Source organism: Elaeis guineensis, chromosome 10 (genome assembly GCF_000442705.2).
Source record: "Elaeis guineensis isolate ETL-2024a chromosome 10, EG11, whole genome shotgun sequence".
Taxonomy (NCBI): domain Eukaryota; kingdom Viridiplantae; phylum Streptophyta; class Magnoliopsida; order Arecales; family Arecaceae; genus Elaeis; species Elaeis guineensis.
In genome coordinates this window covers 79,973,240-79,998,351 of record NC_026002.2, presented here as the reverse complement: position 1 = coordinate 79,998,351, position 25,112 = coordinate 79,973,240, and the positions used below count along the sequence as shown (strand labels likewise).

The 25,112-nt window shown below is 43.4% G+C and overlaps 2 protein-coding genes across 14 annotated transcripts; both read left to right on the top strand.

Moving 5' to 3' along the window:
* The first annotated feature begins 9,806 nt into the window (after nt 1-9,806).
* LOC105052149 (uncharacterized) lies at nt 9,807-14,224 on the top strand. 3 transcript variants are annotated; one of them, XM_073245128.1, is made up of 3 exons: nt 9,807-10,057; nt 10,736-11,201; nt 13,886-14,224. In XM_073245128.1, exons 2-3 carry the CDS (start codon nt 10,753-10,755, stop codon nt 14,106-14,108), a joined length of 672 nt encoding a protein of 223 aa, XP_073101229.1. In that variant the 5' UTR covers nt 9,807-10,057; nt 10,736-10,752; the 3' UTR covers nt 14,109-14,224. The 3 variants fall into 3 exon arrangements, with proteins under 3 accessions (XP_073101229.1, XP_029122593.1, XP_010931160.1); XM_029266760.2 differs by having other exon boundaries at nt 9,810-10,057; nt 10,713-11,201; XM_010932858.4 differs by lacking the exon at nt 9,807-10,057 and having other exon boundaries at nt 10,071-11,201.
* A 2,806-nt stretch (nt 14,225-17,030) lies between these two features.
* LOC105052152 (mitochondrial import inner membrane translocase subunit TIM10) lies at nt 17,031-24,979 on the top strand. 11 transcript variants are annotated; one of them, XM_010932860.4, is made up of 7 exons: nt 17,031-17,224; nt 17,843-17,899; nt 18,544-18,618; nt 22,609-22,647; nt 23,112-23,181; nt 23,829-23,907; nt 24,604-24,979. In XM_010932860.4, the coding sequence occupies exons 2-7, from the start codon at nt 17,871-17,873 to the stop codon at nt 24,732-24,734; spliced, it is 423 nt and encodes a 140-aa protein (XP_010931162.2). In that variant the 5' UTR covers nt 17,031-17,224; nt 17,843-17,870; the 3' UTR covers nt 24,735-24,979. The 11 variants fall into 11 exon arrangements, with proteins under 11 accessions (XP_010931162.2, XP_010931165.2, XP_010931163.2 ...); XM_010932863.3 differs by having other exon boundaries at nt 17,825-17,899; nt 18,566-18,618; XM_010932861.4 differs by having other exon boundaries at nt 17,825-17,899.
* Nucleotides 24,980-25,112: the final 133 nt, after the last annotated feature.

The following is a 25,112-nucleotide window of genomic DNA, read 5'->3' as shown; positions in this document are numbered from 1 at the left end:
TCCGCTTACGTCGAAGAAGCTGGAGTCGCGGTCACCGCCGGGACCTGCAAAAGAAGTCTAAACTGGAGGTGGGGTTGCTCCGGCAAGATCCTCCGACGCTCAAGTCAGTTCTCTGCCTCAACAAGAATGGAGTGCTCGAACGAAAATTTTAGCAGAGTTTCTAGGTAAAAATGAGAGCTTATAGAATAACGTATCTGGGGTTCTCCCTTTTATAGACGGAGGGGGCAACAAACTGATGGTGATGCCTGTAACCGTCTGGCAGTAGGCCGCCCATAGTCAGAAAAAGTTTGTTGCGGAGAGTAGTGGGGTGGACCCGTGGCTATTACCGGAGCGTGCCACGTGGAGTCTGCCACGAGGAGCAGAGCGGCATCCGTTGTCGCGACTTGCCAGAGGATAGAAGAATTGCGCGGTATCTGTCGCAGGAAGTGGAGCAGGACCGTGGCCATTATTACGGCCTGCCAGGGAGTGATGGAGCCGCATAGAATCTGCCGCAGGGAATGGAGCAGAATCGCGGCTGTTACTGCGGCGCGCCAGGGGGTGAAGGTCTACCGGCTGAAGTCCGGCTGGAGTGTCTGGCGGAGAGAGGTAGTTAGCCATCTGTCCGAGAGGAGCTCGAAATCCGACTTCGGCAGGAGCTCGGATGGAGTCTTCCTTCAGTCACAGCCGGGGGTGGAGTCCGGCTCCCGTAGGGGTCTGGGTGGAGTTTCCTTGCTGTTGGAGTCGAGGACGGAGCCCGGCTCCCGTAGGAATCCGGACGGAGTCCACCAGTAGTTGAAAGTCGGAGGGGACCTGCAAGGGTCGATCCCGCTGAGAACTTCGGCTGAGGATATTTTATACCCAACACCAGTCTCCCTACTTCCGAGTTTGAATTTCGAATGAAGGAAGTACAGAGAGATTGGCACAGTCGAAGTTATCCCCTCGAATCCTGCGCACGACCGCCCCCAGATATTTTGGCATTAAATGCGCGCGTGCTGGAGTCTTTTCGAATCGGGGCGATACGAAGGGATCCTTCAAAATTCCCGTTGGTACGCTGGCCCAGGTACGATGCAGTAATGGCTCTGTCAGCCGTCAGTCGCTTTTAGCCGCCTGCCATGGCGAGTGGGACACGTGTCGAGCGCGGGCCGGTCTGGAGAGATTTGCGATCATTATGGTGCTGGATCCTAGGGTCTATTTAAACCCATCACTCCGCCTTTAGGGGCCCCATTCCGCTCGAGAGTTCTATCGGTATCCGCCCTTGCTTCGAGAGTCCCAATTCCCTTGGCGTCTTCTTAGGCCATAGGCGTCCTTCGAGTCGCCCCTGTCCTCGCCCCTCCGCATCCTTCAGAGCGATCTAGGTTAGTCCCAGAATCTTTGCTCTTCTCTCTGCCGCTTAGGGGCCTTTTCTTCGCCATTCTCTTCTGTCGCCTTCCTCTGAGTAGGTCTCCTGTGACCTCTCATCCTTTGTCCTGTCTGTTTTCTTCGGGATCTTTAGAGTCTTCATTCGAAGTTATTTGAAATGTCTTCCGGCTCTTCCACTTCCAGCGATTCCGGGAGTTCTTCCGCCTCAACCCCCTAGGTTCCTCGTTCTGTAGATGAACCCGCATCTGGGGCTGGGCTTCGTCCGATTTTTGCGCCGGGCGCCATTCCATGCTCCCTGACCCCGGATGAACTCCTTCTGATAAGGGTTCAGTATGGAGTTCCTCCGGAGTACGACCTGGAGCTGCCTGGCCCCTCCGATCGGGCTAGCACTCCCCCACCCGGTCATTTTTGCTTGTATCAGGAGGCGTTCCGTGCTGGGCTCTGGCTTCCGCTTCCGCCCTTTGTTGTCGCCCTCTTCCGCTTCTTAGATATCTCTTTGGCTTCAGTTGCTCCGAATTCTTTTAGATTTTTGATAGGGTTTCTCTCCCTTTGCCACGTAGTCGAGGTCCAGCCATCTCTCTCTCTGTTTAGGTATTTCAATACCTTCAAGCGTCATCCTTCGGCGAAGGACTGGTGGTATTTCTCCCCTCAGTTCGGCAAGAAGGGGTTGCTGAAAGATACCCCCTCTTCAATCCACAACTAGAAGGAGAAATACCTCTTCGTCCACTGCCCGACCCTGAGGTTGGGCCTGCCCCCTTGGGGCTCTCTGAGGGATTCTGTCCGCCGGGCCCCTAGCCTGGGGGAGGACGACCTCCAGGCTGCCCGAAAGCTTCTTGACTACTCCGCTCCTTCCCTTCCCAACCTTCTGAGGGAGAAATTTTTGTTCAACATCGGCCTGAGCCCCCAGGATCCTGCGAGTACTCCATCTTTTCCTTTCTCTTCTCTTCTTCCGTCCTTCTTCTTTTTCTTCTCTTTTCTCTTTTTTCTTCTCTTTCTTTTTTCTTTTCTCTCTTTTTTTTTTTTGCATGCTACTCCTTCCTTTTTCACCCCATTATTGACTTCTGATTTTTGATTGATTGATTTTTTTTTTTAAGGAATGGACGCCGAAGCAGCACGGATGCTTGCCAGGGGCCTCAAGGCCCATAAAAGAAAGGGTGCCGCGGCCTCCGGATCAGCAAAGAGGGTCAGGGTGGAGGAGATGAGCTTGGCCGCGCCTGTCCAGGCGGCTCCAGCGATCGACGTTCCTTCGGATGCCGAACTAACGGCCCCCCTGGCCTCTTCAAGGAGTCTGCCGACTGGGGCCCCCGTTCTGGGGGTCTGCTCCACGGAGGCGCCCGTAGTCGAGAGGGGAAGGAGAAGGAAATCGGTGGCCCGTAGGGTGAGTGGCTGTCGGGCCACCGCTGACGAGTCCCTCGGCTCCGAAGAAGAGCCGGAGAACCCCTTCAATGACAGGGATCTGATCAAGCGGTTGATCGACGGCTGCGTTCTGCCTGAGGTCGTCGAGAGGATCGATCGCGCCGATCCCGAGCAGCGGGTTTGAGACTCCTTGGGGTCCTTTCTCGAGGTAAACAAATCTTCATTTAATCAGTTTTTCGACCCATGTTCTGATCCCCTAGCCGCCCTTACAGATTGGGCACAAACTCCTCGCCAACATCGAGGCGACGAACCAGGCGAGGAGGGACGCCATCCAAGCGGAGGAGCGTCGTCGGGCCGAAGTCGCCCGCCTCAAGGAAAAGGCCGCTGAAGTAGTTGCCCTCCAAGAGGCCCTGGAGAAAGAGAAGCAGGCCTGGGAGGAGAAGAAACAGACCTTGGAGGAGACGGTGAGAACGGCGGAGGCCGAGGTCGTCAATTTGACGGAGCAAATTCCAGTCTTGGTCTCGGAGGCCAGGGGTCTTGCGGTAGAGGAGTTCAAGGCCTCCGCGGAGATAAGAGACCTAAACGTCCGGTTTGGCCAGGAAGCCTTCATCAAGGGGTTCGAGCTCTGCCAGGAGAAGATGGCCAGAAAATTTTTCGAGCTCGACCTCAGCTTCTTGGGCGAAGAGTCTGAAGATGAGGCCGGGCCTTCTCCTGCCGCTACTGCTGCCACAGCCCTCCTTCCAGGGACACCGAGCTCCCCAGCTTCTGCTTCTGAGGTCTGAGACCTCCGACCTTGTAGCTTTCTTTTACTGCAATTTTTTCCTTTCTTTTTATCTTCAAGAATCATTCAATCAATAAAGTTGAATTTCTCACCGTGGATGGCTTCTCTTCTCCCCCTTCCCCCCTTTTTATTTTTCTTTCTGCAATGAGATGCGCCTTGACGCTTCTGTCTCTTGATGGCAGTGTCCTGCCAAGGCAGCTTCCCTGCCCCAGGGGATCCCACTGAAGTCCACGATCCAGCGGCTGAAGAAGGAGGTTCTTCATGCGACGAAAAGGTCGAAGAAGATGGAAGGCGAGCTTCGTAGGTTAAGGGAGGGTTACTCTGAAGCCACCTCGGAGGCCACCCGCTTTCGGAATCTCCACGTGAAGGGGATCATGGAGTATAGCCGGAGGAAGGAGGACTTCGCGAAGGAGCTTGAGGAACACAAGAAGAGTGCCAACGATCGAATTTGGGCTCAAGCTGCCAAGATCAGCTCTCTCAGGGTGGAACTGTCAGCTGCGCAGGAGAGGATTAGCCAGCTGGAAGGGAGTTCATCCCGGCTCTTGGCTCGGGCCGACGGCGACCGGGAGTGGTCGAAGAAGGTCTCCGACCTTCAGCAGCAGCTTCAGGACGTCGAGGTGAGCTACGACGTGCATCGGGTCGGTTGGCGCAGGTAGGTGGATGAATATAAAGGGAGACTCAGGGTGGCGGCCGACGAAGTCGCCCGTTTTCAGAGACAGCTGGCTGACAGGGCTCAGCTTACTTCTGCTCGGGATTCTAATGAACTCCAGTCCCTAAGAGGAACCGTCGAAGGGCTTTCTATCGCCCTCGGGGAAAGGACGGTTGAACTACAGCAATTGAAGATCCAACTGGCATACGAGCAGCAGGCCGTCACGGACGTGGAGGCAGAATCTGAGGTCCTGAGAAAGAGGCATCGAGAGGCGGAGACTGAAAGCCAGCGACTTCGTCGGGCGCTCCAGGACGCGCTGCTGAAAAAGAGAGAGCTAGAAGAAGAAGTTGAGAATCTGAGGCAGTCCTGAATAAGGGGTGGAGTAGATAATTCTAGGTCGGAAGGAGCAGAGCTTCTCTAGGGCTCTTCTTGGCCTTCTGTCTTTTCATGTATACATTTTTTCTTTTGTTGTTTTGTCTCGCTTTTGTCATTTTGTTTTTCTTCCTTTGGTCTTTTGGGCTTCGTGATGTATATTTCGCAAATGGAATGAAAAGGAGATTTTGTGTTACCTCGTCCGCATATTGTATTAAATTGTTGTCCGCCGAACTTCTCTTGTCGTTCGACTTGTCCGATGTTGACGTCGTTTGGAGGTGCCCAGTCGTCGATACGCTGGTTTGCTTTCCTCGTCGTTCATGGCCGTAGGCTCGAGCTTGATGGTCCGAACTTCGCGTTACCTCGGAGGCATTGCTGTTTTCTTGATCTGTGTCGAGAGCCTTCTTAGAGGCCGGGGGTGTTTCGTAGGAACTTCCCATCTTTGTTGAGACGAGGTTCCTTAGGTCTTTGGTGTGGTTTGTCCTTCATCTGTTTCCGACGTAGTTCGTCGCTTTTCCTTTTTAATTTTTCTCCTCTTTTCGGAGTGAGGGCCCTCCCCTTGCCTTTTGCGGGGTTGCGTAGAAGTGTGAAGGTGCCGCTGAGGGGCCTTTCCCCTTCATCCGATCTTGTTGGGCGATCGGGCTTCGTCACCATCAGGATGAGGTTCTCCTTCCGTTCCTGACGTAGTCGATTTCAGCTCAGGTTAGGATGAGGTTCTCCTCCTGTTCCCAAAGGGGCCGCGGGGGCACATAAGAGCCATCGCAAGGGTCTCTCCCTCCATCCGATCTAAAAGAATCGGACCTTCAACTTTGCTCATGTCAGGACGAGGTTCTCCTCCTGTTCCTGACATGGCTGTGGGGGCGCATTAAGGCGTTGTAAGGCCTCTCCCCCCATCCGGTCTAAAAGAACCGGACCTTTAACTTTGCTCATGCCAGGACGAGGTTCTCCTCCTGTTCCTGATATGGCTGTGGGGGCGCATTAGGGCGTTGTAAGGCCTCTCCCCCCATCCGGTCTAAAAGAACCGGGCCTTCGACCTTGCTCATGCCAGGACGAGGTTCTCCTCATTTACAGGTTTCCCGAGTTCCATGGTCGTGGAAGGTCTGCTCCTCCTTGAGGCCCTCCGGTGATGGAGTCGATGGTCTCAATTGGAGGCCGATCTCTAGGCTGCTCCTCCCTCCTTGGCGGTTCAGGTTGCGGCAAGGCCCTTGGCCGATCTTCTCTACCCTCAGGCCGGCATCGGATGAACCTGTCGAGTCGACCTCATCGGATGAGCTCCTCGATCTCATCTCGGAGCTGGATGCATTCCTCCGTGTCGTGGCCGTGGTCGCGGTGGTAGAGACAGAACTTGTTGGGATTGCGCTTCCCGGGGTGTGTGCGCATCCTCTCTGGCCTAGGGAGCTGCTCCCTGACCTCCATCAGTACCTGGGTCTTCGAGGCATTGAGGGGGGCATAGTTGCAGAATCTTTCCGGTGGAGAACCCCGTCGAACCCCGCGATCCAGACTTCTCTGCCTACGTACCCGGGGTGGAGTATGGGCACGCTTGTGCCCAGGAGGGGATCGAGAACGCGGTCGAGCTTCTCTCGACCTTTTTTTGACTGCGGGCTTACTCGAGTCTCCCACCTGCCACTCTCTCACGGTCTCCTCATCCTTCATTTTGAAGGCTTCTTCCGCTCGGCCGTACCCTTCAGCCCGAGCCAACAAATCAGCAAAATCCCTGGGGTACTTCTTCTCCAGGGAGAACAAAAGGTCATTCTTCTGAAGGCCGTCCTTCAGAGTGGCCATTGCTACCGATTGGTCTAAATTCTGGACCTCCAGCGCTGCGACATTGAAGCGGTTGATGTAGGCCCGAATGGACTCCCCCTCCCTCTGCCTGATATTCATGAGGGACTCCGAGCCCTTCCGGGGGCGCCGGCTGCTGACAAAATGGGCCACGAATTGGTGGCTCATTTGATCGAAGGAAAAGATGGTACCCGACTTCAGTGTCGAGTACCAGTTTCTCACCGCTCCCTTCAAGGTGGATGGGAAGGCCCGGCACAAGATGGCGTCGGGTGCGCCATGAAGCAGCATCATCGTCCGGAAGGCTTCCAGATGATCGACCGGATCCGAAGTCCCGTCGTAGCTTTCGAACTGGGGGAGTTTGAAGTTTGGCGGGATCGGTTCCTGCATGATCATTTGAGAAAAGGGGGGTTAGTGCAAATATCCTCACCATAAGCAGGGGGAGCGTTGTGGAGTTTTTCGATTCGCCGATTCATTTCCTGGAGCCTCCGGTCCAGGAAATCCTCTCGACTTTGGGTCTCGAGGGTCCTCTGGCAGAATGGGGGCAGGGATCTTCCAGGGGTAGAGTCATGATCCGATTGAGGGCTCTCCACCCTCGGGTTCGTCTTCCCGGGAAAGACGGGGCGGCTGGCCCAAGTGGCCCGCCCCACTGCCGGATTCTGGCGTTCCGGTGACACCCTTTCCAGGCACACTGATGCTTGCGGCTGCTGCTGCTGCTGCATGGCCTGTACGGCCTCAGTGAGGCCTCTGACCTGCTGCGCCAGCAGATCAACTTGCTCCGCGCCGATCGCCGTCGCCGGAGGAGGAGGAGGAGGCTGAAAAACTGAAGGTGAGGCCGGAGCCTGAGATCTGGCTGCGGAGGCCGTGGATCATCGTGTGGATGCCTTGCGGGGAGGCATCGGGCCAAGACCAAGTAAAGGAGGGAGGAGAGGACGTCGGAAAAGATGCCCGGGGGCGGTCCCGTTGAGCGCCCCTTTAAGAACAAGGGTACTGCGAAGACACAGCCCCTTCCTTTAGCGTCAATCCTGTTGGTGCAAAAATCTGCTTACGCCAGAGAAGCTGGAGTCGCGGTCACCGCCGGGACCTGCAAAAAAAGTCTAAACCGGAGGTGGAGTTGCTCCGGCAAGACCCTCCGACGTTCAAGTCAGTTCTCTGCCTCAACAAGAATGGAGTGCTCGAACGAAAATTTTAGCAGAGTTTTTAGGTAAAAACGAGAGCTTATAAAATAACGTATCTGGGGTTCCCCCTTTTATAGGCGGAGGGGGCAACAAACTGATGGTGATGCCTGTAACCGTCTGGCAGTGGGCCGCCCATAGTCAGAAAAAATTTGTTGCGGAGAATAGTGGGGTGGACCCGTGGCTATTACCGGGGCGTGCCACGTGGAGTCTGCCACGAGGAGCAGAGCGGCGTCCGTTGTCGCGACTTGCCAGAGGATAGAAGAATTGCGCGGTATCCGTCGCAGGAAGTGGAGTAGGACCGTGGCCATTATTACGGCCTGCCAGGGAGTGATGGAGCCGCATGGAATCCGTCGCAGGAGGTGGAGCAGGGTCGTGGAGTGATGGAGCCGCGTGGAATCTGCCGCAGGGAATGGAGCAGAATCGCGGCTGTTATTGCGGCGCGCCAGGGGGTGAAGGTCTGCCGGCTGAAGTCCAGCTGGAGTGTCTGGCGGAGAGAGGTAGTTAGCCATCTGTCCGAGAGGAGCTCGGAATCCGGCTTGGGCAGGAGCTCGGATGGAGTCTTCCTTCAGTCACAGTCGGGGATGGAGTCCGGCTCCCGTAGGGGTCTGGACGGAATTTTCTTGCTGTTGGAGTCGAGGACGGAGCCCGGCTCCCGTAAAAATCCAGGCGGAGTCCACCAGTAGTCGAAAGTCGGAGGGGACCTGCAAGGGTCAATCTCGCTGAGAACTTCGGCTGAGGATATTTTATACCCAACACCCTTAATCAGCTAATCTCCTACAAGTATTGATCTCCATAATCAACTAAGCTCTTGTAAGTATTGATTGGCAATCCCATAATCAAATAGTCTATGTATGGTGACAATCCCATGAATTGCGTCAATTTTTCTCTATCCATGTTTGTACATATTGGTTTGTGGTGAGCCGGTGGATCTGGTCCAACCGATGATTTCTTTTCCATGAGAGCCTGATGACATGCCTCGTTCATGAAGCATGGCTGAAGTTGTTTGGATTTATGACTGGTTGCGGCTGGGCTGTATAACCCTCGACATAAATTTGAAACATGGAACTTTTTACTTTTAGCGGTAGATGAAATTGCATGCGGAAGGCTGCATGGCACCGATTGCATCAACATATTTAATCCATGCGCGCTTCTTCTCTTTCTTCTTTTTTTTGACGTTACCATGTGCGTTTCTTCTCATGTTCTACTTTGATTGGATGGTCAAATGTCTTCCTGTTCTGGTGGCCTTGAAGCACGATCCAGAAGAAAGTTTGGTCAATCTGTCAGACGTGCCTGGTTTCTTTTCCCATGTTTTTTTTATCGGTCTCGTGTCGTCCTTGTTGATTGCCTGCACCTACTGTGCCATTAAGATTTTTAGCTTATTTTATTTTGTTTTATAGAGGCTTGTGACAAGGTTGCTCATTGGCGAACAGGGACATATCCATCCTTGAATGAGACCGCACTTATTTGGGGAACCTACTTTACGACACAATGCTCGAAGGCCCCGTTGTGGAAAATCAATCACCAAGGATTTCCATATCCAATTAAAAAGTGCATAACTCTGAGATGACCAAAGGGTTGGTTCCTTTGTCATTAAGTTGTGAACGCTCCTTTGGTTCAACCAGCGCTACACTGCCAGTACGACAACACTGGAAAAGAAAAATTGCTTGCGTGGAACAAATGTAGCGGGGGTTCAATTCTAAAACAAAAATATGCAGTTGGTGTGATGCTAGTTGTTTCTTTTTTTCTTATATATATATATATATAATTTTAATTCTTAAGATAGTTTCCACGCATGCGAGTTCTAGAGCAATCTCCTCGTCATCCAGGTAAATAAATTGTTCTTTCGGACTCATGGCTCTTTTGCCCATAATACAAGATTGTCCTTGTTGACTTCCACTTCCATTTGTTGGATTATTTGGTGTGATCGTGATTCCATCATAATACAATCTCGGCCATCCGGCCTTCATGAGATAGATCAGCACCAAGATTCGAATCTTGAAGGGGCCCACAGCCTCGCTGATGATCTCCACCTTCCACGTTTCAACCATTGCGCTGAGAAAATTTTGTCCTTCCAGCCTTACCTGGATCCGCTTTCAAAATGACTTGGTCGGTCCAACCTTATTATCAAGGCCATCTCATTCTCATGTCGTGTAAAAAGATGACAAAAATGATTCTAATAAAATACCTTAAAAATTCATGAGCCACTTAATTTGGAAGAAAAATGGAAATGAAATGGTGTGTGCGTGTGTGTTATGTTATCACCTCACCTGGAAAGACGGATTGCCGTTGCCGAAACCAGCATCATGAACGAATAAATTTTTATTATTTTAATTTTATTTTTTATTTAAATAAAGTATTTTAACCCTTCCAGTAGCACGATTAAGGCAGCCAAAGCAAAGATCCTCCCACCATGTAACCCCAACTTTTTTGCTTCCCTCTTTACCTTTATCCCTCTCCTTTTCTCCCAGTCTCCACCCGTAGCGCCAGTGCTGGTAATAGTTCTTTCGTTATCATGTCTCCCTGCTCCGAGTAAAATCCAAAAGAAAGGCTGTGGGCGTCTTCTCTTTTACGTTTCTTGTGCTTTGCAAAGCTCAAATCTTGTTGAAGGTAGAGAGAGGTCACCCCCCCCCCCCCCACCTCCTGGTTGCTGTTAAAATCTCGTTTCATTCTGTTTTCTAGCTCCTTCCTTCTTCTGATGGGTTATGGATTGAGAAAATCTTGCAAAGATCCCATCTTTGTGTGGTTTGTTTTGATAATTTTTCGTGGTTGTGAATCGTAGTGTCGTAAGTGCTCGTTTCTTTAATAGGTTTGCCAATGCATCAATTATGGTTCCCTATATTTCTGCATTACAACTTCTCAAAAAATGTTTCCATTTGGGGACGAATATGTGCGCCCTAGAAGTGATTTTGCGTTTATTTGCTGCTTCTGAGAAGTTGGATTAGGTGTTTCTGAGAACCCCATTTTTGTTAGGTATCTACTTCTTTTGTAGGCCTTCAACCGTCACCTAAAATTCGTGTTTGCGGATCTGTTTGCTTATTCAACCCACCATAGCTGAAATTTTGGAGTAGCTCCTTGGTTCATTTCATCAATTTCTCTAGTAATGTGCTTCTTTTTCCCGGATAATGGGGTTAAAAATCTAGTTTTGCATCTGAGTTCTTGCAAGACTTTACTCGGATTCCCATCCAAAGAGTTTGTTTCCAGTGTTTCGCGAAGCTTTTTTTATTTGTTTTGGATTGATATCCTGAAATATCGCCTCTTATAGGGCTTTTCATGCCATAAAATAAGGTCTGATTCTCTGATAAATGGCAACAAAGGGAGAGAATTATAGTGAAGATATAGAAGGAGGGCCACACGACCTCTTCTCAGATGAGAGTGACGATAGCCTCTGCTTTTCTGATGCAGAGGACCGGTCCTGGCATTCACCATATGGTTCAAATTGTGCTGGTTCTGCATATGATGAGTATCGGTTCTCGGGTGCTTCTCATTTCGAGATAGATGATGGAATTCAAGAGCCATGCAGAAAATCTAGCTTCTCAGAGTGTTCAGTCGAGGTTGATTTGGAGAGAGGGATTTCAGAAATTAAGGTAAATAAAGATAAGGTTGAGAGGGATTGCAGGATCTGTCATCTCAGTTTGGAGAGTGGTGCCCCGGAGTCGGGCATCCCAATTGTATTGGGCTGTTCTTGCAAGGATGATTTAGGTGCTGCACACAAGCAATGTGCTGAGACATGGTTTAAAATCAAAGGAAACAGGTAAGTGAAACAACTTATATTTGCATTCTTTATTGTGGAATTATGAACTTTAGTTAGATTCTGCAGCATAGCTCGGGCAACACAGGATTTGCTTTTCAATAGTTCTGTCTTTCATTGCATCTGTTGCTATAGTGCTTCATTTTGTCTGGATATTGCTTGCTTCTTTTATACACATTGAACGAGAATAGCCTTGAACTGGAATTTGCTAATTGACAGTTTTGGGGCTGCATAGACTTTGATGATCATTTATTTGCAATATGCTAACCAAAATCTCCATGGCAGAATGTAATAGGCTGAGTCATGTGATGACTCCTGGAAGGTTGTGCAGAATATGCTCTTTGTTGCTTATTCTTAGTAGCCAGGAATTAAATCTATGTACACATGGTAATAGAAACTTATATGAGAAGCATGTTCCTTCTTTACTGAAAAAAGGAGAGAGGAAAAGAAAAGTGAGGCAGACTATATTAAGTTATAAGCAATGGAGAAGTTAAAGTGATAATGTAGGACAGTAAGAATTATGGTTGTAATGAATCTGAGGTACCACATTGATAAAGAAACACACTGGGGATTTGGTGTTGGGAATGATAGTTTGGAGGATTCATTTGCGAGGTCTCTTTGTTTTCATTCTTCTTCCATTTCCTTACTCTTTCACCATCTAATCATAGGAAAAGTGGAGTTTTGACATTTTATTTTTCACAGATGATGCATTCGACTTATATTTGACTTTGTTGCTTGATGTCATGGGTTTTATAAAAGATGTGGGGCCTGGAGTATTTAATGATCTTCGTATCTTCTTTTGCTATTTCAATTTATGTATTAATAGAATAACACAGTAAGGTGGGATGGTATAAATTGACAGAATCACATTTGACTGACATAATAACTCATTGTTTTTTGGCAATCTCTCATATTTGCATCTTCAGCTTATACAAGTGTGCTCTCTGTTATATTTTTACTTAGAGTTGGCAAACTAGGCTATATGGTGCAGTGGTTGCACTCCTCTTGTAGGGAGGGGCTTCCTTGTTCTAACCATGGGAGGTGTGAGTGTGTGACCATGAGTCTTAGCATGCTAAGTTTTCCATCATTTCTATGACATGATTGCTGGTGTCCCCATCGTTATTCTGAAAAAGCAAAAGGTATCTTAGAGTTGTTTTCGTCTCATGATGGCCCTTCAAAGAGTGGTGTCATTTTTACCAGTCCTGCACCATTCTCAATTTTTAACTCACCCAAACCCCAGCACCCTCACCCTGGTAATGATAAGCAACAGTATTTCCAAATTAATGGAGGGAGAATATTGATTGTTTAAAGACATCTCCTATGATCATGTTTTTTAATATTTTCATTTATATTTCAGCAATTAATTTTGATGAATTGCTTGATACATTCATTTTATGATGATAAATGTCCTAGATTTCAGACCACATAATTTACATTTAATTGTGGTCATTTTGGGCCCTGCTTCCCTGTTGAGGTTTGTGCAAGTGACTTTTGGAGGGTATTTATGTCCTTGTATTTTCTAGGCAACCTTGTATAGGAGACTAAACTCACCAGCTTAACTGAGTTGTACCTTTAAAATAGTTTTAAAGGGACCAGATGATTAAGTTGTCCCTTTATTTGGGGCTGCTATATGAATAATGAGCCACAACATGGATAATCTAGTCATCTTCAAGAAGGTGGCATGATTTTTATGAGGACTGGTAGATCTCTGAAATGCATTACCTCAGTGTTTCTTTTCCTCCAATCTTCATTAAGTAATTGCTAACTTTTAACCTATTTCCTTGCAAGATTTAAACAATCAGATTTCACTCTACGTCTACAGGTTAATTATTTCATTTTTCTAGAAAGTCTGATTTTCATCCAATAGGCCATCTTATTGATGCTGTCACTGAAGAATGTTACTGTGGCTTAACTGGTAAATTGCTGAATATCCTGAAGTAGATGTTTCAAAAAGGCACCAGTTGCTTGTGTCGTCCTTACCTGACATTTTAGTGTCTGGTCACCATGAGGCTCACCTCTTTTTATGTCTGTAGAATTGTTACAGAAGTTGGAAAATATGTAATCAATTCTGCTGTAACAAATTTTATGCAATTGAGACAATCATGTTTGATAATTTGGATAATAGAGATGCACTCCTTGCTGCATATTATACTCTCCCTATTCTTCATTCATTTTGGTTCTTATTATCTCTTTTATCTTTCTTCATGTCTATCTTGCGTCTGTTCTCTCACTACAATCCTTTCCTGCTTGTGTTTTAACATTGTGTTTGGCTCCTGCTGAATATTACCTTGCAACATAGTGCCTGACATTTTTTACCGTGAAATGTAAATTTAGAGAACAGAGTCATGGACAATGTCTCGTAGGGTTGGAGAAGAGCATTTTGTATGTTGCCAGTGGTTCTATTCAAGGTCAAAATGGTGTCTCCAAGAATCATATTATCTTCCCCCTCTATCACATCATTGCATGAAAACACAATACAAATTATGGGAAAACAAAGTTGACAATTATGTTATATATCTTTCTCGCCTGTATTAACTTTGGCACTTCCCCATATGTGATGCCTAACTGTTATTATGTTTTGATGTGCTCATCACCTGTGCAGTTCCCTTATGTGTTGTCTTAAAATATTTATGTTTATTAACATCCAAAATTTTTGAGACTCACTTGTTCTGGGCATATTATTTCAGAACCTGTGAGATTTGTGGCTCAACTGCACGGAATGTGGTTGGAACTGGGGATACTGAGTTCATTGAGCAGTGGAATGAAGCAAACAATGCTGCTGGACCACCTGCGTCACCATCGGAAACCCGAAGCTTTTGGCAGGGGCATCGGTTCCTCAACTTCTTGCTTGCATGCATGGTTTTTGCCTTTGTTATCTCCTGGCTTTTTCATTTTAATGCTCCTGGTTGAGTCCATTTCCAGTTGCAAGGGTTCCCCACTTTATCATAAGAAAGTTATCTCCATTGCTAGCTGGAACCCATTGGCAATATCATTACAAAAAAATCCAAGAAGATTTGGTGACAGCACCATGATGCCTTCTAATAGTAGGAAAAGTTCTGTTGAGTTTATTGCAAGGGCGGACAAAATAACCAGATGCCTCGTATTGGGTGTCAAAAATCTATCGCAAGTTCTTTGAGTAGAGAAAAAGATCAGGCCAACAAACCAGGATGCTGCCTATCAGGAATCAGATTGTTGATATGTTCTTCTCCTCCCCCCCCCCCCCCCACCCCTCCCTTTTTTTTTTTGCTTTTTCTTTTTTTTTTTTTTTTTTTGATAGCCCCTTGATGAGCTTTATTCTAGGTGTTTGATGAGTATGACTGTCCTTTAATTTTCAGCCATGCCATTGTTGCATCCCAAAAAAAAAAAAAAAAAAAGGTTTTGCCATTATAAATTCGCAATCCTTTTTCTCAGCTCTACTTGTTGACGGTCTAAGGTTATGTGTCCTCTCTTTAGAAAACTAGAAGTTGCAAATGTATCCATCTACAAGTAAGCTTATGTATTTCTATTAGTTATTGGAGGTTTTAAACCTTGCTGGTTACTACAAGCCGGTTGTGTCGTAGTGCTTTGACAGGGAAAATCTTACGCACAAGAAAGCTGCTGACCAGGGCTTTGGATATTTAGCAACATTTTCACATTAGCCTTCAAAGTAGGTGCTAAGCATTCTATCGGTAGACCCGCTGTTCATTGGCAGGACCAAGGCTTGTGCTGGCTACCACCTAGCGTCAACCGGTGGAATGCTGGGCTGATATTACCTTATTCTGACCTTAGGCCTAAATCGCATTTTAATTAACTACACTACAATCGATGATATCTATTCTTATTTCTTCGTTGATGCGCACTAATATAGCTGATAAACTTGATGAGCTGTGTATCTAGTAATCATGCTTAGGTGGCTGAGTAGGGTTAATCTCTGCTCCCTTTTCTCAAAAGAAAGACCTATTCTTCTACAGCTAAGAAATATTAAAGAAAATTGGTGGTAGGAACCATCATTTTATGTACGTAGATATGTACGAACTAAAAAGCAACTGGAACAACCAAACTCAGGTGGGTCCTGGAACCTATTAGCCTAACAGAAATACAATTGGAACAAGCAGGCCCAAAAAGGGGTGTTAATAGAGGCCACAAAACCTGAAAACCTAATTCGAAAGTGACTCAAAATAGAAGACTCGGATATATAAAAAGCTGTTGGTGGGCTTGGATTCCAAAATGAGTCTCCGAAGTCTTATGAGGTTGGGTGATGTATCCGTGCCCAAAACCTTGAAATTCAACCTGATTTATGTTGTTGGATGCCTCATCATCGTACTTTATTGAAGAGATATTTGGTTTGCGATCGGAATCAAAATAAAAATCAGAATGAATTAAAATTAGAATCGAAATGGCCTAGTTCTCCGAAGCGTTTGGTTCGTATCCGGAATCAAAATCGGAATGGATGATTTTTATTGTTGTTGTTTGGTTCATACAAAGAATGGAATCGGAACCAACTCAAATTTTTATTTTTATTCTTAACTAAAAAAAAAAATCTAGTCCCTCCATACTAATAAAGTAAGAATGGCCCACAACCTTCCTCCTTTAAGTCAAAAAAAAAAAAAAAAATTCAATCCCAAATTTCTAGTTAGCAGTGACTTTGTCTAGTTCTCCTGCTCTTCTTTCGAGTGCATCCTCTGTGAATGAAAAGAAATCCCCTCTACCTCCCCATCCCCTCCGCCTTCACCAGCCGTCGGCTCTCATCTAGTCTCATGCCGCTCCGCTGCCCACTCGGTCGCCGCCGCCTCGTCCTCCTCCTCGTCAGACCTATGCGCTATCGCCGGCTACCCTCTTGAAGTTATCGAGATGAATGACTCTTGCACCTTTCACCCATGCCCTTGCTTCTACTATGCGTACGATGACGGTAGCCTTATCGCCCACCTTCGCTGTGGGCCCTTTCACCTCCCGGGCTTCATCTTCGCCTACGCCTACTCTGCCCTCGCCGAGTTCGTCAACGTCGTCGGCTTTGACCACGATGGCCCCCTTTCTCTCCCCTCCCAACTCTTTGCCTTCTCCCCCTCCCTCGTCGCCCACTTCTACTATCTCGTCTCCCACTCTTTTCACCCCGATCGCCTCCTCTGGCCACAAGATCGAGGTCAAGTCCGACAATCCCGATGCTGCCCCTGCCATCGATCGCCTCCACGACAACATCGAGCTAAAGTATATCGACTTCGATATTTTTTTTTAAATTATCATTTTGGTGGAATGGGATCTCAATCCAATGGAAAGAGTCTGGATTAGACTGGAGAGAGATCGGGACATTCTCATTCCTCTGAGGAATGAAAATCGGAATGGGATTCTTTTAACCAAACAGTTGGAATGAGAATCATCCATTTCGATTCTCATTCTAGACCTTAATTATCCAAACCAAACATCTCCAAATTTATATCCATATTTTTAATAAAAAATTAACTTTTTTTCATAATATATAAGTTGAATTTAATAATTTGAGCTTAATTACGGTAGGAATATTTTTATTTAGGTTGCATGGATATGTAGGTAACAAAATCAACAACTTAATAAATGCACTTTTTCATATTTTAGCATTTTGGATGCACTTAATAATTGTAAAAATGCAGCAAAATAACCTGTCAAATTCCTGATTTCTACCGGCTCAACACTTGATTTTTTTTTGGGTACGATTTTGGGTGCGATATTGGATGTAGGTGTAGAGTCTAAATTGGATTTGCATTTCCGTTTGGATCTAATATATGGTTTAGGTGTGGGCGTGGATGAATCCGAATCCGCCGACTCCCCAAACCCACTATTTATAAGGTTGCACGCTCGCACCCCTTCCCAAGCCCCAAAGCGATCCGCCTGAGTCTCGAGCCCGCTACATTTAAATCCACGATCTCATCCGACAAATCCCCGCTTCCTACTTAAAACCCTAGACTAGTGACTAGTGAGAAACGGAGCGAGGATGTCCGAAGGTTTTATACTTCCTCAAATCCTCGCGGTCGATCTCTTTCTTGCATTCCGTGGGGACTGCGCCCGCTCTCCTGGTATGTCGTCAATCTTGGTTTTATTTTTGCAGAGCTTGCAGGAATTTGTTTCAATGTTTTCTTGGGTATGAACCTTTGAATTTTATCTGTATACTAGGGTTTTCCGGCCGATCTTAGGTTTTCCTTTTTTTCAAGAAGATGATTAATCTTCTGCAGTCCGCACTAAAGAACGATATCCTCTCTTCTTGGCTAATCAGCGGTAGATCCTTGGGTATCTGAGAAACTTTTGTTTCGTTTCTTGTCGTTTAGCGATTTTTCTCTCCTTCCGGTTCTTTTGGATTTCCAGGAATGAGGTATTGTGGATCTGATTCGTGCTATATCCTTGTTTTGGGATTTTTAATGCAGCAATAACCTTCTTTCGTTTTTTTTTTTTTTGGTTCTGTTAATGCCTTTTTTTCTTTGCTTCTTCAGAGTTTTAACGTTGTGATTTGCTCTTGATGTATTTCTCTTGATCTTGTTCTTGGTAACTACTTGTTCTCTTGGCATTTTTATGTAGTAATACTTCTGTTTGAGATCCTTTTCTTGATCGCTCAGTTAATGCTTCTTTCTTGATGTACCCATATTTTCTTGGAGTTCTACGTGATGATTCCTTTTTTTAAGGTTTTCTTGATCGTTCAGGTGGAGGATATAACGATGGCTGCTAAAAATGGCCAAACGAGTATTGAGAAAGAGCAGGTATACCCGCACTTGACAGACTCGTAATCTTCTTTATTAGGCATTTTGAAAGAAAACAAAGAAATAACCGAAAGAGTGAAAATAAAAAGTGCCCATTTGTTGTTGGATGCGCACCATTGTTTGCTTGAATTAATTGCTTGTCACATGTATTCTCCCTCTAAAGTGTTTACTGAGGTCTTTACAAGAGGCTGTATGCATGAGAATGTATAGACATCAATCTCATCCTGTCTTATGAATTTGTGGGTGGATGTGTAGATCCTGCTTAACCATTGTTTTCTATTCAAAGTTGAAGTCCTTTGGTTCAGGGATGTGCTTGTTACATATATTCATGTGAAAAGGGTCTAAAACTGTTTTGTACTTAAGTCCGAATATGTCATCTTTGTGATGCTGTGAAAATTATTTTATGCTGTGCATGTGAGGCAGAAACTTTGAAAAATGACTCATGACTCAGTTATTTTACTTTCTTGTCAACAAGGTTGCATGTTTCTGTAGGAGACCTCTTGTTATGTTGCTGTAAGAATTTGTGCATTGCTAAATTTGATTTTGATGGATTAAAATGGCTGCTTTAATTGGAAGCGTGTTCTGTTGATCATGACAATTTTATGCATGATTCTTAAGTATATATTATCATTCCTTGTCTCTAGCTCGTCATATGGCCTTTTGCAGATATTTGGAATGGCAGAGCAAGAGATGGAGTACAGGGTAGATCTTTTTAACAGGTAAGATGATCTTAAATTTTGAGTTTTGCAGATGCTACATGCCACCCTCTTCCCCAATATATCATTCGTAAAAAATTCTTTATTAGCCTTTTTATATTTCATCTCATTCCTTAAGTTTTATTCCAGAGTTACTATCTCTTAAGCTTCACCCTCCTGTTTTCTTTGCTTATCCCCCCCTTCCTTATGTGTATGTGGCATGAATTGCATGACAAGACATACGTAAGAACTGCTGGTAGAAGAAAATGTATAAATTCATTTATTATAAGTTAATATGCTAGGACTGCTACATCTTTAACAGTATAAGTCTGGTAATAAGTGTTAGTTGCCAAGATCTTGCCAAAAGTGAGATACACTAACACCATGCCTTGCAAAATAGTGAAACACAATCAAGGCCATGCCAGAAAAAAGGAACTTCACTGTGTTGGTCACTTGGGATAGTGAATCTTCACCCTTCTCTCTAATTGATATATTTATTGCATTTTGATTTTTAAATCAATATGCTGTGAATATTGAGATATATCAACAACAATTATTTGACTTACATATCAAATACTGCTTTGTATGGGCTTAAAAACTAAACCATTGATATTGATATCAGTCGGCAATATGGGTTTACTCTATAGCAAAAAATAACTAAAAAATTTCTGGAAGTTTGGAAATAACAATAATTAGTTTTTGTCTTCTGTTGATAGCGAAATGGACATTGTTTGTTAGATTGTCTTGATTTGTTTTATGTTTTGTTGTATCTCACCAATAGTTAGGCTGTTAATGACTTTTTACTGCTCATCATCTGCTTTTGCAATGTTTGACTCACTTGGTTTGCCCTTAAGTAGGAATCTATATTGTGATTCAAGGGTAAATTATCATTCTTGTGTTTTTTCAAATTTCTTTAATAGGATGTAAGTTTTATCACTAATTGCAAGTTCTAATTAGGCATTCCAATCTGACTACTCCACTACAAGCAGGATGGAGTGGATGTTCAAGAAGGTAGAGAAAACATGGCTACTCAAGAGAGATATAGATTCATGAAAGCTTGAATTGTTTTGGCAGTTTGTTGGTCATTCATTAGTAATTTTTTCCAAAAGATTCGATTGGTTAAAAGTTGTCTCAAAATGATAGCGTTGATAGTGTTATGAGTGGATTATTTGTGTCAAGGATTATACTGTTTGAGATGTAACATTTAAGGAGAAAATGATTGATGTTATCAGATGTGCTTTACCTTCTATGTTTGCTATTTGCATTTGGGTGCGGCCAATCAAATTAGACTCTCTGTAGAAGGTATAGGGTCATCATAAGCTAGATAGATGCTTCACCATCTAAACTTGAGTTACAAAGATAAATTTGAGGCATCAATCTAGCTTATGATGACCCTATAACTTCTGCAGAGAGTCTAATTTGATTGGCCACTCCCAACTGCAAATAGCAACTATAGAAAGTAAAGCACATCTGATAACATCAATCATTTTGAGAAAAGGATTTAGAATAACATGCTTTTCTTAAATGTTACCCCTCAAATAGTCTATAATCCTTCACACAAAGAATCCACTCATAACACTATCCTTTTGAGACAACTTTTAACCAATCGAATCTTTTGATCAACAAACTGCCAAAATAATTCAAGCTTTCATGAATCTATATCTCTCTTGAGTAGCCATGTTTTCTCTACCTTCTTGAACATCCTACTCATCCTGCTTGGAGTGGAGCAGTTAGATTGGAATGTCTAAATAGAACTTGCAGTTAGTGATAAAAAGTACATCCTATTAAAGAAATTTAAAAAGACACAAAAATGATAATTCATCCTTCAATCACAATATAAATTTGAGAAAGCAAAAGATTTAATCAAGTGTTAAGTAGTCTATCTTACGAGCAAACCAAGTGACTCAAAGATTGCAAAAACAGATGATGAGCAATAAAAAGTGATGGACAACCTAACTATTGATGAGATGCCACAAAACATAAAACAAATCAAGACAATCTAATAAACAGTGTTCATTTTGCCATCAACAGAAGACAAGAACTAATATTTTCAAAACTCATTTCGATTATTGTTATTATTATTTCTTGACTTCTAGGAATTTTCTAGTTATTTTTTGTTATAGAGTAAACCCAGAATGCCCGCTGATGCCAATATCAATGGTTTAGTTTTTGAACCCATACAAAGCAGTATTTGATATGTAAGTCATATAATTGTTGTTAATATATCTCAATATTTGCAGCATGTTGTTTTGAAAATCAAAAGGCAATAAATATATATATTAGAGAGAAAGGTGAAGAGTTGCTATCCCAAGTAACCAACACATTGAAGTTCCTTTTTTCTGGCATGGCCTTGATTGTGTTTCACTATTTTGATTAGCAAAGATTGGTGTTGGCCTAAATTTTGTCAATATGTGGAAAAATTGTACATATTGTAAGTTTAAGATAGATATGAAGTTTGATTTTCGAGGAGTTAAATTTGTGAATACTTAAATTGATAGTTGTTAAGGAAGCCCCTACTTTGTTGTTTGAACGAGTGGCCATCAATTAGTGAAAATATGAACTATTCATGTTATGATCAAATACTTCTATTGGTGTCCAGAAATCAGGTGGGAATAGGGAGCAACACCTGTTTCAACTGGTGTCTCTCATTAGTAAATAGCACCATACATCAGGGGATGGAACTCAAAGCATGAGCACATGGTAGAGTCTTAACAGAACTTCTTTATATTTATTATTTAGCCTTTTTTTTTTTGGGGGGGGGGGGCACCTAGCATGGGTAGGGTTGAGCCTATAGATCCAACTTGCTTGATTTATGTGATCTGATCCTTAACAGATAGGGTTTTTATGTCGGTGTTGCTACCTTAGCATCTTAACTTATATTTAAAGAACTTACAAAGTGCAATTTCAAGTAGGTGTATGAAAGTTGTTGGTGGTGAATGTTTGATGCATTGAATTGTTTCACTAACAATAATTCATGTTTTAATATTTGAGGAGTGGTTCATCTATGAGCAGTCATCAAATAAAAAGCTCACTCTTTATCCTTTCATTTTTTCACAAAAAAAATAGTTACCTTGGTGGAAACTCGGTGTTGGAAAATACAAGAAACAAAAGCTGCAAGCAGTCATATCTACCCATTATTTGGAAGATATGAAGGTTTTCTGGAAATACATGGCAGGTTATTATATTACCATGCATTTCCAAGTTTTAAAGGAGCCACATTATAAAAGGTATAGTGAGCATATTGCCTGAGAAATATTTGGGAAATATGAAATTATTTTTCATGGTAACTACTGTCACAGTGCAATCTGCTTAATCAAAATGGAGGCCTCATGTGCAGAGGCTGTATACTCACCTTCGATCAATGATTCAAATCCTATGCAATAGAGCTATCCTAATTTTTTCATAGAATGGGATGCACCGCCATCCTATCCTGTCCTAACTCGTGGGATAGATGTCCCAAGATGCACCTAGTGGCTTGCGGAATGACAGCAGGATAGTCCCGTCACAACACTTGGGATGTTGCCGCATCCTAATGGCCTGTGATAAGTCCTACCTGGACTCGAATCCTTGCCTTCAATAACATGTCAGAAATTTCTTTGTTAATTATGTTTTGAGTCCTTATTTCATGTTAAACATATTTAAGTTATCTTTTTGGCTTATTTTTCCAAAAATTAGTTTCTAAAGCTGGAATAATATGAGGTTGATTACTTTGCTGTCTGGTATTTCTTACATTGAGCACTATTAACTGTGTATTGAGAGTCCTTTTGACATGTAGCTCATACCCACATCACAATATGATCTTTGATGTTACATTGTTCCTTTTGCTTCTGAAAATCGTGTCTGAGATTACAGTCTTAGTGCATACTTTTTTGAACTTATGCTGAAAGATTTATTCATTTTCCATACTGAAAAATGATGTGGAGGTGGTATCTGTTGCTTACAAGAATACAAAAGAAACCACTAGCATAGCTTTTTAGTTTTGACAATTTTTTTCTTTTCTAATGTTTGGTACAGGCTTACCAAGTTATGTTTTGACAAATGTATTGATAAAAGGTATGTTGGAATTTGATGAACCCTTCTCCAATCTCTTGATACTCTTTTAAGATTCCGAATCACAGTTCTCCATTCATTTTCTAAATACATATCTATATTCCTTTGAATTAACTTTGGATGTGTACCAATTGATCAATCTATCAATGTGATTTGAGATGATAGATTTTTGTGCTCTTGAATATAGCTTTTGAATCAGTATGTCTCTATGACTAACGACCCTCCTTCCCTACTTCCCTTCCCCCTCCCGCCCGCCCCTCCACGCCCCCCTCCCCCCCCAAAAAAAAAGGAAGAGGAGGTTGGTTTGTTGGTACTCAAATAACATACTGGTAACATACAGTTAATCTTGGGTGCACTCTGCAAGTGTAGACTTTTATGAGATGAATATCTTGAAAGAGTTTTGCTTGTTTTAACATATTAAAGAGTAGTCACTTCAACCTCAAATACTTTCCACGTCTTCTGTCCAGATACAAGGAAACTGAGCTCAATATGGGTGAGAATAGCTGTATTGATCGTTGTGTTTCAAAATATTGGCAGGTAAGTTATCTGTGGGAAATTGCTTTAACTTGATATTTATGTTGGGCATAATTGTATTTATTGATTACTTGTCTTTTGCATTTTTTTAAGAACAGGAAATAGTAATGACAAAGGAGAATCAAATGAGAATAGTTTGACAATCATAAGTTTCAAATCTTTGACTAAGATCCATTAGAGTGCTAAGAACTTTTGTCCGATTGTCAAACACCTGGCTTAGTTATATTCCATTTTTACATTTCCCCCATCTACTTTTGATTGTGTTGTCATTATTTTTGGATCTGTCACATTAAAATACATCAACATGAGCAGTGACATTACTTGATGCTTTGTTTTAACATGGTCGACATAGTTGTCCTTTCATAGAGCTATAATTTGCTTGGTTTGATTATGATTTTTCTATACGTTGGCAATCTTGTTGAATTGAACAAATCAAAATCCTTCAATTTCTTCATGTATTGAACATTATTGCATTGTGTTCTGTTTTACCATGGTATACACATAGTTGTTGTCCGTTTGCTTGGTTTGGTTATGTTTTTCTGACCGCTTGACAATCTTGTTGAATTGAACAATTTAAATCCTTAAATTTTCTGTTTTAATGAACGTAATTGCAATATCTCAACACTTTTTCAATCCCTTTTTACTTGAAGGTGATTGCCTGGTCAAATCAGATGCCTGATCATTATGAACTGCTGGAAGAGTTTTCACAGGCGGTAAATAGAACATCAAGTTAGTTCTCTTGACTCTTGTAGTTAAGAACCATTGCTCTGAAACATATATTAAATTGTCTCTAAGGTGGTCTTGCCCCCAGGCTCACGTGACATACATGTGTGCATTAGTCATCCTTTGTCATATGTTGGTTTATTGTCATCAACATGTGGGTTACAATGGTTTCGTCAGATCAGGGGTGGTTGCAGAAACTATTGCTATGATGACAAAATGTTATCCCGCATAGGATCAGCTTGATACAGCAACCGTATCAAGTTGAAAAAAACCTTTGCTTTTCAGAGTTCAGCTGAAAATAGGTCAGTCAACAAATAAAATATCAGTTAAAATAAAATAAAATGAAGAGTTCAGGTTATGTTAGTGATTCTTAAGACCGCATGCAACTGCATAATTCACGCATTGATACTGAGATATTAGTCCTTCTGGCCTTTTTGATTTGTCATTTTTTGTTTGGAAATCATCTTGCTATGGAATCTTTTTGACCGATGATGCTCAAGTGGTGGATCCTGCCGTGTAGACTGAATCATGCTTGTCTTCATTTTTGAAGAGGATATATATTATGAGATTCATGTTTATTTTTGAATGATGTTATTGTTTATGCTTTCTTCCGAAAGTTCGTATTTATTATTCAAACATGGATGTAAAAGCATGGAGATAAATTGGAAATCTCAGTTTTCACCCCGTCTTTGACCATTTCAGGTGACAAATTTAACAGGGCAGTTGCTTGCTTCCAATCGACCACCGATGTGAAGTTATTGCTGCATCGTGCAGATGATAGCACGCAGCTTTTTTTATTTTTATTTTTATTTTTTTTAAGGGGTAGAAGATAGCACGTACTTATTACTGCTGGTTTAAGGCATGGTGGTGCACACAAAATATCCTATTGCCAGTATTAACGGGGTCAATTTATTCTGAACGTTCCTGGCTGAGAAATAATTTCTGATGCTTGTCTGTCACTTTATATATCGTCAGTGCATGCATATGAATGCAACCATACGGAGACAAGCGGACGACTTGAGAATTCAGACATATTTAAATGGATACAGGAGATGGTGTCAAGAATATGCTATCGTTATTTATTTATTTATTTTTCCTTCCTTGCTAATGTGTTATTAGTTCGATGGCTAATGTGTTATTAGTTCGAAGCCAGACTGCTACGAATTGTTGCTCAGCCTTGGTGTTAATTAAATCATAATCAATTGCTATCT

What these genes read in the sequence shown, in the direction of transcription:
- LOC105052152 (XM_010932860.4), top strand. Translation starts at nt 17,871, where the DNA reads ATGGCCAAACGAGTATTGAGAAAGAGCAG. An exon ending in AGGGTAGATCTTTTTAACAG is followed by an intron (nt 18,619 to 22,608) that starts GTAAGATGATCT and finishes TGTTTGGTACAG; the next exon opens with GCTTACCAAGTTATGTTTTG. An exon ending in GTGTTTCAAAATATTGGCAG is followed by an intron (nt 23,182 to 23,828) that starts GTAAGTTATCTG and finishes TTTTACTTGAAG; the next exon opens with GTGATTGCCTGGTCAAATCA.
- LOC105052149 (XM_073245128.1), top strand. Translation starts at nt 10,753, where the DNA reads ATGGCAACAAAGGGAGAGAATTATAGTGAAGATATAGAAGGAGGGCCA. An exon ending in TTTAAAATCAAAGGAAACAG is followed by an intron (nt 11,202 to 13,885) that starts GTAAGTGAAACA and finishes ATATTATTTCAG; the next exon opens with AACCTGTGAGATTTGTGGCT.